The sequence below is a fragment of the Condylura cristata genome, unplaced genomic scaffold (genome assembly GCF_000260355.1).
Source record: "Condylura cristata isolate star-nosed mole 26May11 unplaced genomic scaffold, ConCri1.0 scaffold00004, whole genome shotgun sequence".
Lineage (NCBI taxonomy): Eukaryota > Metazoa > Chordata > Mammalia > Eulipotyphla > Talpidae > Condylura > Condylura cristata.
In genome coordinates this window covers 38,546,921-38,563,506 of record NW_004567105.1, presented here as the reverse complement: position 1 = coordinate 38,563,506, position 16,586 = coordinate 38,546,921, and the positions used below count along the sequence as shown (strand labels likewise).

At 39.6% G+C, this 16,586-nt stretch overlaps 1 protein-coding gene across 1 annotated transcript in view; it reads right to left on the bottom strand.

Moving 5' to 3' along the window:
* Window positions 1-2,507: 2,507 nt before the first annotated feature.
* Window positions 2,508-16,586, bottom strand: part of DBX2 (developing brain homeobox 2) — a 29,860-nt gene continuing 15,781 nt past the window's right edge. Inside the window, exons 3-4 of the mRNA XM_004675946.2 lie at window positions 8,028-8,215; window positions 2,508-3,174 (exon numbers count right to left, since the gene is read on the bottom strand). Of these exons, the coding sequence (XP_004676003.1) occupies window positions 2,842-3,174; window positions 8,028-8,215 (521 nt within the window). The 3' untranslated portion in view covers window positions 2,508-2,841. The remainder of the gene's footprint in view (window positions 3,175-8,027; window positions 8,216-16,586) is intronic.

Sequence of the window (16,586 nt, the reverse complement as noted above, 5' to 3'; positions counted from 1 at the left end):
GTGCAGGGGCAGTGAGAGGATTCACCAGAGACAGAGTGGAGAGCAGAACAGACAGATGGATGAAGTACACTGCTGAGGGGAGCAGCCAGCAGATCAGGAGAGGTCTGCCGCGCCATATGGGTCACCTCCGGAGCGGGGATTGAATTCATGCTGAAGTGGCTTTAGCATCTTACTGCTGTGCTTTAACCCACTATGCCACCAGAGAGGGCCCTGAACAATTTTCTTTAAATGTTAAATACTCCTAGGCCTCTATGGTTCTGATGCTTACAAAAACAGACAAGATACTATGTGATCACATGAACAGAGGAGTCTGCGTCTAAGTAACAGCAAAGAATAGGCCTGTGTGTACATGGTAGCTGGAGAAGAGCAGGGCAGAAACTGAAGAAGAAAAACCCTCATCAGTTGGGATAAGTACAGTAGTTCTCTCTACTAATCCAGGTGTATGAGAGTACAAGATGCCTATGTCTGTGTAAAGTATGTGTGTCTGTGTGTTTCCTGAGTTCCACTAACATATTCACCCAAAGTGTATTCTTCCACTTCTCAGAGTGGAAAACAATTAAAAGATTGATAGCACATCCGGCTAAACGTTGAGAAAGCCTCTGCTGCTGTCAAAGAGGCAAAGATGTTCTTAGGGAAGAACATTCAAGCAAGTGTTTAGCTTTATTCCACAACCTGGGTAACCAAATAGCTATGACACAGACCATTTGATTTTCAAGGTATTCTCAAGAAACATTGATCATTGATAAACATTTTATAGTTTTAACAGTGAGTGATCAAAAAATACTTTTCCACCTCACAATTAAATCCTTCTATTGAACTATTCTCTCTACACTTTGCAATTCTTTACCTAAACTTTAAAATATAAAGAGACAATATTAAAGAGAAAATCACTCTCTAAGTAAGAGATTGTAAGCTACAATGTGCTTCTGAATTTCTTTAATAAATCTCATGCAATCTCTAAAACATCTCTGGGCAGTGAACCCTTCAGAGGGCAAATAGATTTCAAGGTGGTATGCACTCCCTAATGGGGGTTGAAATTTCAAGATTTGAAATTTGAATGCCAGGATCCAGAGTCTACTTGTTAAAGTCCTGGTTTTGGACAATCACCCTAACAACAGCCTCAAGTGCTGTGTGGGTTGTAGAAATCCTGAGAGTAGTAGCTACTACCTCATAAGGGTTACTGACAAGCAGATTAAATAAGATAATCCAATCACTGTCTCCAGCACTTAGAAGAACCCAATAAATTTAAGTGAAATTAACATTATACAAAGAAACCATGTACCACTATTAACCCTTTTCAGGCAGGTTTAAAATTAGAATTATTATCAGTAGCTCTCTGCCACTATTCCCCACAATGCAGGCACTTTGACAAATTTCTGAGATGATTTTTAAGATTTCATGATAAAGACACAAGCTAGCAATTCAAATTCCATTTATACAAAATAATTTCCTGGCTAAAAATGTTACCTTCTGAGAACAGCACCTTTTCTAACCCTAAACCCTCAAAGTCTACAGCTAAGAATGTAAGCAAATTAAAAGCCACTTTCTTTACATAGCTTTCAAACAAAATTCCACCTTATGAACTTCTAATGTTTCTTGTCCATAGATTAATAATAACCTAATTCAAAACCACATCATTTCCTTTTTCTGCTTCATTTCCTTCAAAGTGAAACATAATTTTTTCTTGGACCAGGAATAAAAATTTCTAGATTAACTCAGCAAATTGTTACCAGAAATGCAATTTTATGATAATATTGTGTCAGGGTAGTCAAAAACCAGAAAACATCTGTGTGGTGTTTGTTAATACATAAAAATAACCTAATATATATAAGGTATACCACCTAAGTGGAAAATTGACTATATTACTAGTAGTACAAGCAGAAATTGCTATAGAGTCCATCATTACTGTGTTTTGAAGTCCATTTGGGACCATTTTAAGAACTGTGATACTTCTTTAATCTTGGCAAGAGTTCAGAAACTGCTTGGCACAGAAACTTTATTTGGCCAATGAAGTATCTTAAAAATTATTAAATATCTTCAGGTGGGTCATGCCCCCTATTTACCCAACAGGTCCTCGAAGGCATTTTATTTCTCAAACCTTGACTAAAGCCCATGCCTACAGAGAAGAAATCATTAAATGGGTAACTTCCTTCCAGCCTAATCAAGTCCGAAGACATGACAATTAGGATACTGACAACTGCAGTATTCCTTCTGACTTGCTTATTTAACTTTAAATATATACTTTCAGTGCATTGCCATACAGTAGCTCATTTCATTAAGAATGCTGAATTGAGTTGTTCAAATTCATTTGCTGTGTACGGAAGGAAATAAGCAAATAGAATTTTAAGAAATACAATGTACAAAAATTCGGAAAAATTTTACATTATTTTCAAAAATTACTACATTTGGTCAATGGTTTATTTTTCTTTATATAAAAGGAAAAACTCACTCAAAACAATATTTAAGGTAATATTTAAAGAGAAACTGATTTTCACTAATGCATTTTGATGAATAATTACAAAGAGAGAGAGAGAGAGAGATACACACATACCCATACTTGGAGCATAGACTGAACCAACTATCATTTTCATTCTTTTCAGTTCCTTGTAATCTCTGGTAGATTCTAGTCAACTTACAGATTATATCTGAGTCTAGAGCCCAAATAAGAGAACATTGGAGGTTTCCTAAAGCATTAGTTCAGGCATCCCCCCAAATGTGTTAGGTTTTAGGCACTGATGAAGCACAAGCTAGCTGGCTTTAGAGTCCAAAAATTAGTTCAGAGGGTTTTTTTTGTTTTTTGTTTTTTGTTTTTTTTTTTTAATTATCGCAGAGGAATCCTATTCAAACAGCCCCTGTAAGTAAACCCTTTTCTCCTGCTTCTTCCTCAGGACACGAATACAAGGCACCTGGTAGTAAGTCAGCTTCAGCAGGTGTTGCCTCTGAACTCTCCTGGATTAGTCTCTCTGAAGGTTCTGGTGAATTCTCTCTCCATCCTGGACTTGACTGCTGTTGGGAGATTTCCCAGAGAGAACGACATGGAGAAGGGAAACCCAAAGCAGGTCGCACAAGGGGGTCCTCTTGAAGGCCTACTTCTTGGATACACCTGTTGGAAAGCACTTCCTTTTCTTTGGAGTTCCGCCATTTCATCCTTCTGTTCTGAAACCAAATTTTCACCTATCAATAAAAAATGAGTGGACAAAATCATCACTTATTCCATTGGCAAAGTCCTTGTGGCTCGTTTGCACAAGTTTCTTCAAAAAATATCCAAGAAATTACTTTAGCACACACACACGACTGGTAAAATGGCTACATCCCATGCAGGGGTTCAGTCACACATCTCCCTGGGTTATTAATTTGATCTTCACAATGACTGTAGGAAGTTCTCACTCCACAAGTAAGGAAACAGGTTCAGAGAGATAAACCAGTTCAAGGTGGTATTAGACATACCCACCACTGTCCCAGTTCTGAGTCCAGGTTGTCAGGGACATGAAGTCTCATCAAGAGCTTTTTGATACTAAATTATAATATATTTTATTTTAAAATTAATTAATTTTTTTTTAATTTTAAAAATGTATTTATGCACACAAAAACTGGGGTGAGGCCAGAGGTGAAGGGGATGAGAGGATTCCCCAGAGACGGAGTGGGAAGCAGAACAGGTGAATCTACTGAAACCCACTGCGAGGGGAACAGCGGGTGAGACAGGAGAGGTCTGTTATACCATGTGGGTCAGCTTTCTGGTCCGGGGTTGAATTCATGGAACTGGTGATAACTTGTAAGCTCTCCCCTACATCTGCCATCAGGAAGGCCCTAATTAATATTGTTCTTGCATCTCCCCTGCCCCCTATGTATTATATTTTGATGAACTGTAGGTTTTATAAGTTTCTGCTTTTATTACTCGCCAAATGTATTAACATTGAAAAATGAGGCTCAGTAAATAATTGCAAAAAAAATAATAATAATAATGATTATGCCTAAAGTGCATATGATGGTGTTTTCCTAATTTGAGCCAAAATTTTCTCCTACCTCATCTCACTGGAGCCTCTCTTTATCTCCTCCTTCAGCCTCCTTCTTTATATACTTGTGCTAAGCAGAAAGCTTTCCAATTGATTTCTTAATCTCTTAAAGCCCATCACTTTAGTTTCCTGTTCATTACATTGCATCCTTTCATGAATAATTAGGTTGATTTTGATTTTTAAGACAAAAACTAAAAAATTTTTACCTAAAGAAATAAGTGTTAAAGTGCATCACCCAAATATTCCTACAAGGAAAGAATTCCTCCTGAGATTGTCTCTTCTGATGGGCAGAAAAATGATTTCTTTCTTTCTTTCTTTCTTTCTTACTTTTTTTTTTGCCAACTTGATTGGCAATGTTCAAAAATGCTAAAACGGAAACCTTGGCCAGATAGTCTTGATTCCAAGACTTTCATCTAAGTTACAATCCTCTGATTAAGGTTTTTCAGGAGAAAACAGGACCAATGTGTACATCTCAGGGCATTTGATCTCATTCATGAACCCAGTTTTAATGTGCAATGGGCATTTACTCCAAGTGAGCCTGCCAACTATTTAAATGGGTTTTCACTAAGACAAACGTTTGTTCCCATTAGAGATTCATTACATTTGTTATTCTCTTTATCCCTCAGCTTTTCTGCATATCTGGAAATAGTTGTTAAATAGTATCTCAATGAAAAAACAATCACAAAAGGCCTTTGTTCACTATCAATGGTGTTGGTACAAATGTACATTATTTGGGGAAAAACATAAGACATTCAAGCTCTCAACAAATAGGAATGATTGATGGATTAAGCATCTAAATAGAGAAACAAAACTATAACAGCTTGAGAACAAAATATGTTATTATCATTATAGTCTCAGTGAGATGAGAGTATTCTTAAACAAGACATAACACACTGGGTGATAAAGCAAAAGATGAACAGAGCTGGTCACATAAAAATGAGAAATTTCTGTGCAAATAAAAATACCATAAACATAGGGAAAATTCACAAACTCTCCAAAAGAATTAAAAGTATGGACATGAGAGGTACTTGCACACCATGTTTATAGTAGCATTAGTTCACAAGAGCCACAGGATACAAAAACCCAGTGTCACTAATGGCTGTATGGAAAACAAAATGTGGCCTATACATGCAATGGAATATTTCCCTACCCTTAAAAAGGAGAGGGTTTTTGATACTTGGTGCAACATGGATGAGATTGAAGACATTATGCTAAGCGAAATAAGCCAAGCACAAAGTGGCCAATACACGCATGAGATACTAACCAGCAGGCAATTCAGAGACAGAATGCAAAATGGGGGAAACAAGAGGAAGTACTGTTTCAGTACTGCAAGATGAAAAAAAAATTTGGAGACAGAGGATGGTGATGGCTGCAAAACTGAATTTGGTCATTTAATGCAACTAAATTATACACTTCAAAGAGGCAAAAACAGTAAATTTTGTGATATGTACATTTTATCACAGCTTAAAAAAAAAAGACTAACAAACCCTCAAAAACTCAGTATACACCTGTGACTAGCAGAAGAAGGAGAGAAGGGGTGAGAACTAAGAGGCGAGGAACTCAAGAACTATGGGGGTGACTATGGATACATTGGTGGTAGGTATAGTGTAGTAATAACACTTGAAAAGGGAGACCCTGTACTCCTAAACATACAAATAATGAGGCAAACCAATATTAACTCAATTAAAAGTTGAGTTAAAAAATACTTCAATAGTTGTAACAGGAAAATGTTACAAAACATCATATTCCAAATATTGCGGTAAACAATCGAGATAATTGCTACACATCGCTAAAAAGACATGAGGTGCAACCATGAAAAGACCCACTCACAGATTTAAAATTGTCAGCAAAGCAATTAAAAGATACTGAGTGCTAATAATTAGGAAAATTCAGGAAAAAAGTAATCCAAGGTCTACTGTCATCTGCCAAAGCTGCTTGGAGATGGCCTCCCTCCCAGTCATCTTGAACCAGGAGCTGATGCTCACTGCTGTCCACATATTCAAAGTACAAGGGCACTCAACTAAGGGGGGGGGGGTGGAGCTGAAATGCGGCAGGTACTCCTTTGGGGTGCAGGGTTACATCTGTCTGGCTTCTTTTGAGGAATTGTCTTAGCCATCATTTTCTTCTGTTCTTCCCTCAATAAAAATGATCTGGTTTCTGCCTTTGAATTTTAGGAAATCAATTTATTATTGGATGAAATTCTCCTACTCTTGCTTCACTTTCATTAAGGATATGTCCTTACCACTCCCATTTTTTTTAAATTTTATTTTTATCTAGAAGAATGGTGGGCAGGGTAGGCCAGAGGTGCAGGGGGTGAGAGGATTCATCAGAGACAGAGGAGGGAGCCGAACAGGGGGAGTGACTGAAATCCACTGCTAGGGGGAGCAGTTGGTGAAACAGGAGAAGTCTGCTGTGTCAGGTGGGTCAGTTCCCTGGTAAGGGATTGAACTCAGGCTGGATGGTAACAGTGCTGAGACTTAACCTCTCAGATTGGGCCCCATCCCAACTTTTTTGAGTCATGGGAAACACTGTAGGGTATGGCCAGTTTCTTACTTAGAAACAAGGTCAAATATCAGACTTCTGTCTATGTCACAGAGCAGTTTTGTATATATGATAGAAATATAAGTAGCTATATCACACTCATCTGTTATTTCTAAGACCCTGTGCTGAGTCACAGTAAGAGGGAATATTAATAAGTCAATCCACCTGTTCTGCTCCCCACTCTGTGGCTGGTGAGTCCTCTCACACCCTGTACCTCTGGCCTCCACTCCAGTTCTTTTAGGCAAATAAATAAATAAACTTAAAATTAAAATAATATAATAGTTTAAAAATATATTATTTTTAAATATACTTGAAAATAAACAAGTAAAATTTTATGCATATACATTAAATAAAAACAAGATCATACCTGCATGAATTTTTACTCCTTCTGAAGGACAGTGCAAATCTCTTGGACAATCAACACACAGATGAAGCAGGAGAATGTTACCACTGGGCCAGAAAGCCCACGAGTCCCTTTCCAATCACTACCTGTTCCTTCTAAGGTTGTACACGCTCCTGACTTCCAATAGTGTCGATTAGTTTTCCCAGAAGAAAATGATGGCTAAGATAATTCCACAAAAGAAGCCAGGAAGAAGTAACCCTGCGCCCCAAAGGAGTACCTGCCACATTTCAGCTCCACCACCTCCCCTTAGTTGAGTGCCCTTGTGCTTTGAATATGTGGACAGCAGTGGACATCAGCTCCTGAATAAGGGACTTGGACCCCTGGTTCAAGATGACTGGAGGGAGGCCAACTCCAAGCAGCTTTGGCAGATGACAGCTGACCTTGGTTTACTTCCCTACAGTTACTTATCTTTTTTATATGAAGATTTTTGAGAAGAATTAAAAATAATTAAATTTAAAAGAAATAAAAAAATAAACTATTATATTATTTTTTAAAAAAAAGCAAAATGCTAATACCTTACATTACCACATTACCACTAACTATTTATTGCAAATTGATCTTTAATTGCTTATTCTGAACTTCTTGCAAGGCCAGAAAAGCTCAAAGTTATATAAAATATGAATGTACAAGAAAAAAATTCTAAAAATTATGAAAATAATTAAGCCATAGTGCAAAATTATGAAATTTTATTATGAGTGACTAGTTAATAAGCCACTCATTCCTGCCCTGATTTTGGCTTGGCAATGAAAGAAAGACAGGAATATTGATTCTTGTTGTATAAGGAATTACATGACATGCTATCTGCATACAAAACATAAAATGAATGATATAAATGCCATATCCTAAGTGTTTTTCTCTTCATCTGAGAAGAATTAGTCCAATGGTAAAAACCTAGGTCCCTCAGCAAATATATCTAAGTAGGAACTGTGACACCTACTAAAAAATTATGAAAACTACTTCAACCACACTTCTGGGCCCAGCACTCCACCTACTACAATTTGCCAAATGATTGCAATTCGTGGTATGTTGTTAGGAATCATGACCCACAGACATCTTTCTGCAATTAGTACCTGTGATTCCTTTAGTCCCAAGTTGATGGCAAGTTTCTTTCGATCTGTTTTGCTGATATATTTCTGCTTCTGGAACATTCTCTCCAGAGCCTTTCTCTGGTCTTCAGAAAAGACGGCTCTTCTCAAAATACCCCTCCGAGCTTTGGAATTAGAGTCCGGTGAAAGGAGGGGCAGTGTGCTCTCTTCTCCTGAGGGGAAGGGAATGACACAGAAGCTTGCATTAGGGTGGGAAGGCCGCCAGCTTTCCCAGATGAGCGCATCCCACCATACCCTAAGCCCAGGCAGCTCATCTCTCTACATGAAAAGTGCATAGGTTCACCCAATGTGGTCTGCTACATCGGAAAATCCACATTTGCAGGCCACAAGGAGCAGGGTCGTTCAAGCACTTCCTTGTTTTCTAATTCCACCATTATCTATTCATTCATTTATTTTTCAAAAACGTATAAGTAAGTCTGGCACTCTGTTCAATACCTATGGCATTAAGATTAGGGAGGGGGATAATACTAGGTCACAGAGGACTAAATGGGCTTGGGAAATTATCCAAGTTGGGAAGATGGATAATTAGGGTCTGATGTGATAGTAAAAAACATACATGGACCAGTTACTTGGTACTGATATTCTTTGTGTTGAGCCACAACTTGCAATATTTTGTCTAATCTTGCCACTCAACCTAGGCCATAAGTGTTACTCCTTACTGTACAGATGAATAAAATTAAAGCTCAAGCAGTTTAAGTAACTTTGTACAAGGTTTGGTTTCAAAACAAATCCAGGAAGACTGATTCCAAAACAAATGTTCTTAATGCTACAAAATACAACATTTGACTTGTATTTTAGAAAGAAAATGTTAACAAATGAATAAATCTTGTCAATCATCCTAAAACATGATAGCTTCCTTTCCGCGAGACACTTAGTCGTCATTCCAGTCATCCTCACATTGCAAGGATCACTGGTTTCTCCCTCTATCCTTCCAGTGTTGTAATATTCATGTCTCCTTATAAATACCACAGAAAAACAACCTATGTGCCTCAAAAACAGAGGAAAGGATCAAAAATTGTCTATATACAGCATGGGATGCTACTCAGCAATCAAAAAGTCAAACTCATGCCATTTGTGACAATATGGATGGAGCTGGAAGGCAATGTCTAAGTGAAATAATCCAGAAAGAAAAAAGTTAAATACAGGAGGGTAGCACTTATATATGGAATACAGAGAAACCAATCAAAGGGTGAGATAAAAACCAACACTTGAAGCCTGACCATAGAACTGATTCAGCAGAGGGAGTGGGAGAAGGACAGGTTGCAGACTGCACAATGGACTATGGTGGAGGACTGCAGGTGCTTTGGTTGTAGGTTTGCTAAGGTAATGACACCTGAAGGGAAAGATCCTATATGTCCAAAATACTAACAACGATGTAAACCAATATTACTACAAAAAAAAATCTTTTTAAATAAAGTTCCATAATCCCTGGGATGACATCAAGCCCAAATTTTACAAAGTCTACTTTCACTGATGCCCTCACCCTTTATCCTCTCATGGGACCTAGGTGAATTCTCATGTACAGCACCAATTATTTTTGCCTGCCTCAAAGCTTGTTTTCAGGTTCTTACAATGAAGTCAGGTTCTACAGTTGGAGTCACTATTTATGAGAGATTAAGCAGTATGAAGGAATATTAACCAATGATTAAAAAAAAATGCTGAGTCTGTTTCTTTTCCTAAACTCTTTTCTGAATAATTCTTCTCGGTGTCTCTGTAGAGACACAGAGCTGACTCTGCTGCATCATTTCAGAGAAGAGATTCATCTGTTGGGATGATGAAGAACTCTGGAGTATGAAAGACCTGGATTTGCACCTTGCCACTTACATGTGTGACCTGGCACAAGTAACATAGTCTGAGTTTTAAGGATCATTGTTCTAAGGATTTGTTGAAATTAAACAAGAAAATTTTAGTGCTTAGACCACAGTAAGCATCCACAAATCCTCTTTATTTCCTCTTGCTGGAATCATACACCACAGAAATGCTCTTAAGATATGCAGAGCAGTTAAGGTCCAAAGCTATGCAGAGGAGGGAGAGGATTCCGGGAGGGAGCATCTAACTGCAAAGCTACACAAAGACACAGAGCTCAGCTGGGAGCAAAGTCTTCTGAATCCAAATTCTTGGCTCCTTCCTCTGCACCACAGTGATTCTCTACTGAGGCACGACTGGTCAAGAATGGGGCGGGAGAAACATTTACAAACACAGCCAGAGTCTCTGTCTTGGACCACAGGCTACTTCGCCCTGCCCTGGATTAGTCTGGGAGCCTGGATGCCTGGGAGAACCTGGCCAAGTGTATGCTGAAACCCTGGGATGTACTTCTTGCTTCATAGTTTGATTGTGACATTCTTTTAAAAAATATATTATTTTACTTTCTTACATTGTTGTTCATTTTTGTACAGTAATTGGTTTCTCCCCTCGGGTGTAGTCCCCTTATTTCTCCCATCACCACTGCACAACTGACCCATCACCACAGTCACTTGTGTTCTTCCCTCCCCTGTTTTGACCTCTCCTTCTCCCCTCCCCTGCTATATGCCTCCGATCTATGGTTTGCCTGCAAGTTCTGTCTTTTTCCAATTCTGCCATTGTAAATAATCTACTCTACCATTATCACAGATACACGTATCAAAAATAAGGAGAAAAAAAAAGAAATATCCAAAGGCAAAAAAAATGCATGAGTAAATTATGCTTTATTTATCTGGTGATATGTTAAAGAATCATTAATGAGATGACAGCAGCAAAGAAAATATGCTGTAATATACATGATATATGAGATATATTGTATGCCTGCAATTCAGTAAAAATCCAGAGAAAAAGAGGACCAAAAAAGACAAAACAAACATTAAGTGACACTACTGCTGTAGGGTTATGGACAAATTATTCATCTCCAATGTGCATTTTAAGTCTCTTTCTATTTGCTAAGGAAAATAAGCAAACATTGTTGAAAGCATTTGGGGATAATCTAGACATTCTGGCAGTTATTGCTGAGAGACAATGCAAGATGAATTCATTCCACCCTTCCAGAGTGCAGAGTTGATAAGGAACAGTCCAAGTTTTCTTACAGAGAGTCACAGTTCAGACAGAGAACGACTGGTAGCACTGAAAGCATCTGAGCACCACCCAAGAAGCCATTATTTCCTGAAGATCTAGAGAGCAGATTTTGGGAGAAGCAGTTCAAACAAGAGCGAATTTCTCTTCCTGGTCAGCTAGACAAAGGAAAGCAGAGCCATGAGACTGGTAGTTGCAGATGTGAATACAGGGTGAGGGATCTCATCAACTCAGTATTCCTAATATGAACGGGAAGAACACAAGAACAGATGAGCTGGAAAGGCAGATCAGAGCTGGGATGACTGAAATAAGCTCAGGTAATGATGGATCTCACAGAGAGAAGCCTTTCTAGGATAAGCTAGGCAGTGTAGCACTTTGGAAAGCCCAATATGCTCTGAACTAGCAGGACTTTACATTCACATAGAAATGCAAAATAAATTCATGTACCTGTAACGTTAGACAAGAAAAAAATTACAGGAAGGGCCTATCTAGTAGCCTAAAGAGTAAAGTCTCAACACTGTCACTTGCCATGCTCTAAGTTTAAGCTCTGGCCCAGGGGCTAACCCACATAAAGTGCAGCAGACCAAACCTGTCTGGCCCATTACTCCCCTCAGCAGTGGATCAGTTCACCTGTTCTGCTCCCCACTCTGTCTCTGCTGAATCCTCTCATTCCCTGCGCCTCTGGCCTACACCCTGGTTCCTGCATTCATAAATAAATAAAAAAGAAACTTAAAAAAAAAAGTAAAAGAAAGTAGGTCTCCATAACTGCAAAACCATAAGAGCCCAGAAGGACTATGATCTCCCTTATTCTGTATATTCTATTTCTATTTAATCCAACACCTTCATGCCATTCTGCAGGAACATTGCGTTAACAGTACAATCCTTTCCTACTTTGTACTACGGATCCAATTTCCCCCCTCCTCTAAATCTGTACTTGGGTACTTGTTTAGGGGTATCCATAATCAGAACTTTATCAGCTGCCCTCTTTGACATCACCTTATGTCCAGGCAAGGGCTGTGAACAAGACTAGGGATCCTGTGTGGATGGACCCCTTCTTCATTACCTGCCTTGAGCTTCTTATTAGGGGACAAGGAGACTCCACTCCAGGAATGTAACAAAATCTTTTCACTGCCTCTCCAGAAATGCTGAATAGAGCCATCAGCTTGGAAAATCTATTGTCTTTGAATCTCCTTTAAACATTCCTCCTGGTGGGCCAAATGTCATTTATCTGCAGGACCTCCCCCTCCGTGCACTGCTGGGAAGTCAAAATCCAGGCTCAACTTATTGCACAAACTGATTAAGATTTCAACCAAAGAGCTCGGCCTCTTTATCACAACAAAATGCCGCATCCCTCTGAAGGGAAATCCTATAAAAGAAACTTTTATGCTGCCTTTGGTGGACTTCCATAGGTCTCGGTCCATTTCCTCAGTGCCCTCACCACTCCAGCTGAGAGCAGCAAAAAAGAACTCAGCCCGATCAGGTGGCGAGAATACTAATCAGAGCACTATCCATCCTGGACAGTGGCACTCCAAGGGCCAGCCTGCGTGCGCGACAGTAAAATGACTTCCCTGCTGCCCCCAACAAAACCCTAAATTCAAATTTGGAGACCATAATAGCCTCTTTAAGTGGTAACAAATTAGGAAAAGGGAAGAGAGCAGCGTGACCTTACAATATAGAACTTAACTGCATCTCCCCAGAAAAAAGTCAGAACCGTTTGTTCCAGACAAATATTTCCCTGTTCATATTTTTTATAATGCTGCTGAAATTTAAACTTTGTCTTTCACAGTATAAGATTCTCCAAAGGTCAAATTCACGTTGGGTATTCCAAGTCAGACCAAAATAACAGTTGATTCAGTTAGCTAGCCTACCTACTGAAGCTCTTCTGGTCTTTTTTTAAGTTCATGGTGTAATTTCCACAACTTTCCATTTCACTTTATCTGAGAAATGTGTTATTTTGAAAAGAGCCTTATGGATGTAATAGCAAAGATTTTTCCTTACACTGCTTTGGGGGAGGGGAAACACTTACTACTGCTTTTTAATTTTTCCCAACTGGAAGGGTTGTGCTTAAATAGCCTATTAAACTATTTACTGTATGTGAGAAGTGCCCTGGATAAACGATTGTTTCCATATTTCAAAACAAGTCAGTCCTACTTCTTTAAAAGTTTAACAAGAAAAGCTAAACTGATTTCAAACAAATCATGTTAAAAGAATGAAAATTATATTGAATCTGCATAGCAATGGGCATGTTGATCTGATCCCATACTTTTGGAGAGACGAAATTAATGCTGTAAAATGATGAGGGACACTGACTTCATTGCTTATTAAAATTGTTTTCAAGATTCCTAATTTTGGCTTCCTAAACTGAAACATACAACAAGATGACTAGGACAGATCATTTTCCTTATTTTGTATAAAGGAAAAGAATTTAAATGCTTTGGCGTAGAAAGCCTTCTATTATTAAAAAAGAAAAGAAAATCTAGTGCCTTAAGTAAAAAGGATTACTGGGCAGATATAAACCTTATTAGTGGCTCCTGGGCTCATGGTTATGTCTGTAAGACCCTTTACTAAGAGCACAATCCCACCATTCCTTTTTTTTTTTTTAAGATTTATTTATTTATTCATATAGAACTAGGGTACAGGCCAGAGATGCGAAGGGTGAGAGGATTCACCAGAGACAGAGCGGGCAGCAGAACAGGCAGATAGACGAAGTACACTGCTGAGGGGAGCAGCGGCAGTCAGGAGAGGTCTGCCTCGCCATGTGGATCTCCTCCCGGGCAGGCGGGGATTGAACTCATGCGGGGAGGTGGCTTAAGCTTCTTAGTGCTGTGCTTTAACCCACTGCGCCACAAAGGAGGGCCCCCACCATTCCTTTTTTTTTTTGGCACCAATTTGATAAACATCATAAACAAGAAAATAATAAATGGACTTCCTATTTATTACTGATAATATGAGACAACAAAGTTTATTAAAAAACTGTGGCATCGGCCCTCCCTGGTGGTGCAACAGGTTAGGACACAGCACTGCAAGCTAGCGGCAGCCCTTCAGTGCAAGTTCGATCCAGTCCTGGTGGTGACCCACATGACCCACGTGACACAGCAGACCTCTCCTGTCTTACCTGCTGCTCCCCTCAGCAGTGTACTTCGTTGATCTGCCTGTGTTCTGCTCCCTACTCTGTCTCTGGTGAATCCTCTCACCACCCCTGCACCTCTGGCCTGTACCCCAATTCTATATGCATAAATAAATAAATCTTTAAAATAAAAAAATACTGTGGCATCTCTAAACTGCTGTTAATGGCAACTTTAGAAATGGAGACAAACCAAGGGGAGTATATCCCCCTTACAAAGAGTTGTGTCAATTTTCCTTTGTGTGCTTTACTAAGTAAAAAAGATGAATATTGGACTTTACCAGCCTCGAGGGATAGACACATAACATCAGTTACTCCAAAAAAAAAATCAAGTAAGGACTGAGATGCAGGCATAAAGTAGGAAGAAAAGAAGCCCTGCTTGGCCCTCTCTGGTGCACAGGGGTTAAACTCTCAGCACTGTCAAGCTGTCACCAGCCACTGCACCTGAGTTCGATCCCCGGCAAGGTGACTAACCCACATGGTGAGAAGACCTCTCCTGCCTCACCCACTGCTCCCTTCTGCCGTGGATGAGTGGATTTCTGTAGATCTGTCTGTTTTGTTTCCCACTCTGTCTCTGGTGATCTTCTCACCCCCTGTGCCACTGGCTGCACCCCTGTTCTTACATGCATAAATAAACAAATCTTTTTTTAATATTTGTTTTTCTTTTTTTTTAAGAGATTTATTTATTTGTGCATACAGAACTGGGGTGCAGGCCAGAGGTGCAAAAGCAGTGAGAGGATGCACCAGAGACAGAACGGGGAGCAGACCAGGCCAACTGATGAAGTACACTGCTGAAGGGAGCAGTGGGCGGATCAGGCAGCGCCATGTGGGTCACCTTGGGGCAGGCAGGGATGGAAATCATGAGGAAGTGGCTTTAGCTTCTTAGTGCAATGCTTTAACCTGCTGTGCCACCAAGGAGAGCAAGGAGGGCCCTAAGTAATATTTCAAGCCACTGAGAAGACAAAGTTATCTTAAAAATGTCTTTAGAATTACTTTCATGTGTTCTATTTATTAAACTGACCCAGGGATTACAGTACTTTCATGACCTAGAGACCACACACAGACACAAGCATGTAAGTGGCTACTCATTAGGTGAAGTGTATTTTTGTCCATTTCCTTTTACCTAAGCCACATTGCTAGAAACTTTCTAAGGCCGAAGATGGGTATTATGTTCAAGACCAAAAAAAAGTAGTCGTGGGACCCCTTTTCCTTTCTGCTCCTCAAATACAACATTAAGAATTGAATTCTACAGGGATCCCCACTATGTATGGAATGTGATCTTGGGAACTCAAATCTTTCCTCCAGCAGTTTTTTTCCTGATACTCTAATATATGGTGATAAATGTCTCCTTAATTTGCACAACTGTTTTTCAATTGCCTTCATAGAAGACCACCTTGAAGAAGCAAGTAAAAGGGTTAGTCATGGTTTCTATTTTCCTATTGGAATTCAATACATTCTAGTTAAATGGACAATTAATAGGTCACTTCCAAAATAGTAGTGTATCAGCCCCGGTTAATAAACAATCCCCACAGTTGATAATAGGCACTATGTATTCAGCAAGTCCCTGTATACACTCAGATCATCCACTAAACCCCTTTTCAGGTGGACAGGGTTATATGGGAAGATGAGCTAGAATGAGTCTATAAAAGTCAGTTTCATTCACTGCTTTATTTTTCAGTCAAGTGCTTTAAATGGTGTCCAGAAACGCATTTGGAATGTGAGACAGGAGAAAAGACGGACACACAGGGCCTTGCTTTATGGCCATACAAAAGGGCAGCTGACCCTTGCCCGGGCCTTTTCCATGTGAAATGGTCCCTAAAGGTCATCTGCATAGTGAAAAATCAGGCGGGGTCGCGTGTGGATGAGTCGAGAGAAAGTGACGATTGGTCACGGGTCTGTCATCCATTGTGACTGGCCCCTCGCCATGTGAAGTGCTCTGTGGGAAAGTATCAGCCCCCTAAAGAGATGCTCAGAAGCTCCCAGCTCATTAAACGTCCAGCATTTGCTGCCTCACTTGTCAAGAGCAACCGCTCTCCTGAAACATTCATAAAACACACAGGGAGCATCGGGGCCTGAATCTGGCTGTGGTGAAGCTCCAAACTTTTGCCTCCCTCCCATTTCACCTTGACCTGACACCTGTTACACTGAACAGATGCACCCTCTGCTGATTTCTCCATCATAAACTCAAATTCTCCTCCAGACCAAGGAGAAACTAGACTTTTTCTTCAGTGTGTGAGAGTTTATCCACACTCTGCAAGTCTTTCAAAGTTGTTTTTATTTCATCCCCCAAACACTACGAAAATGGTGTAGTATGTGGATGAAAACTTTCCCTGGTTTTCTTTAAGAATGGAAAGGGA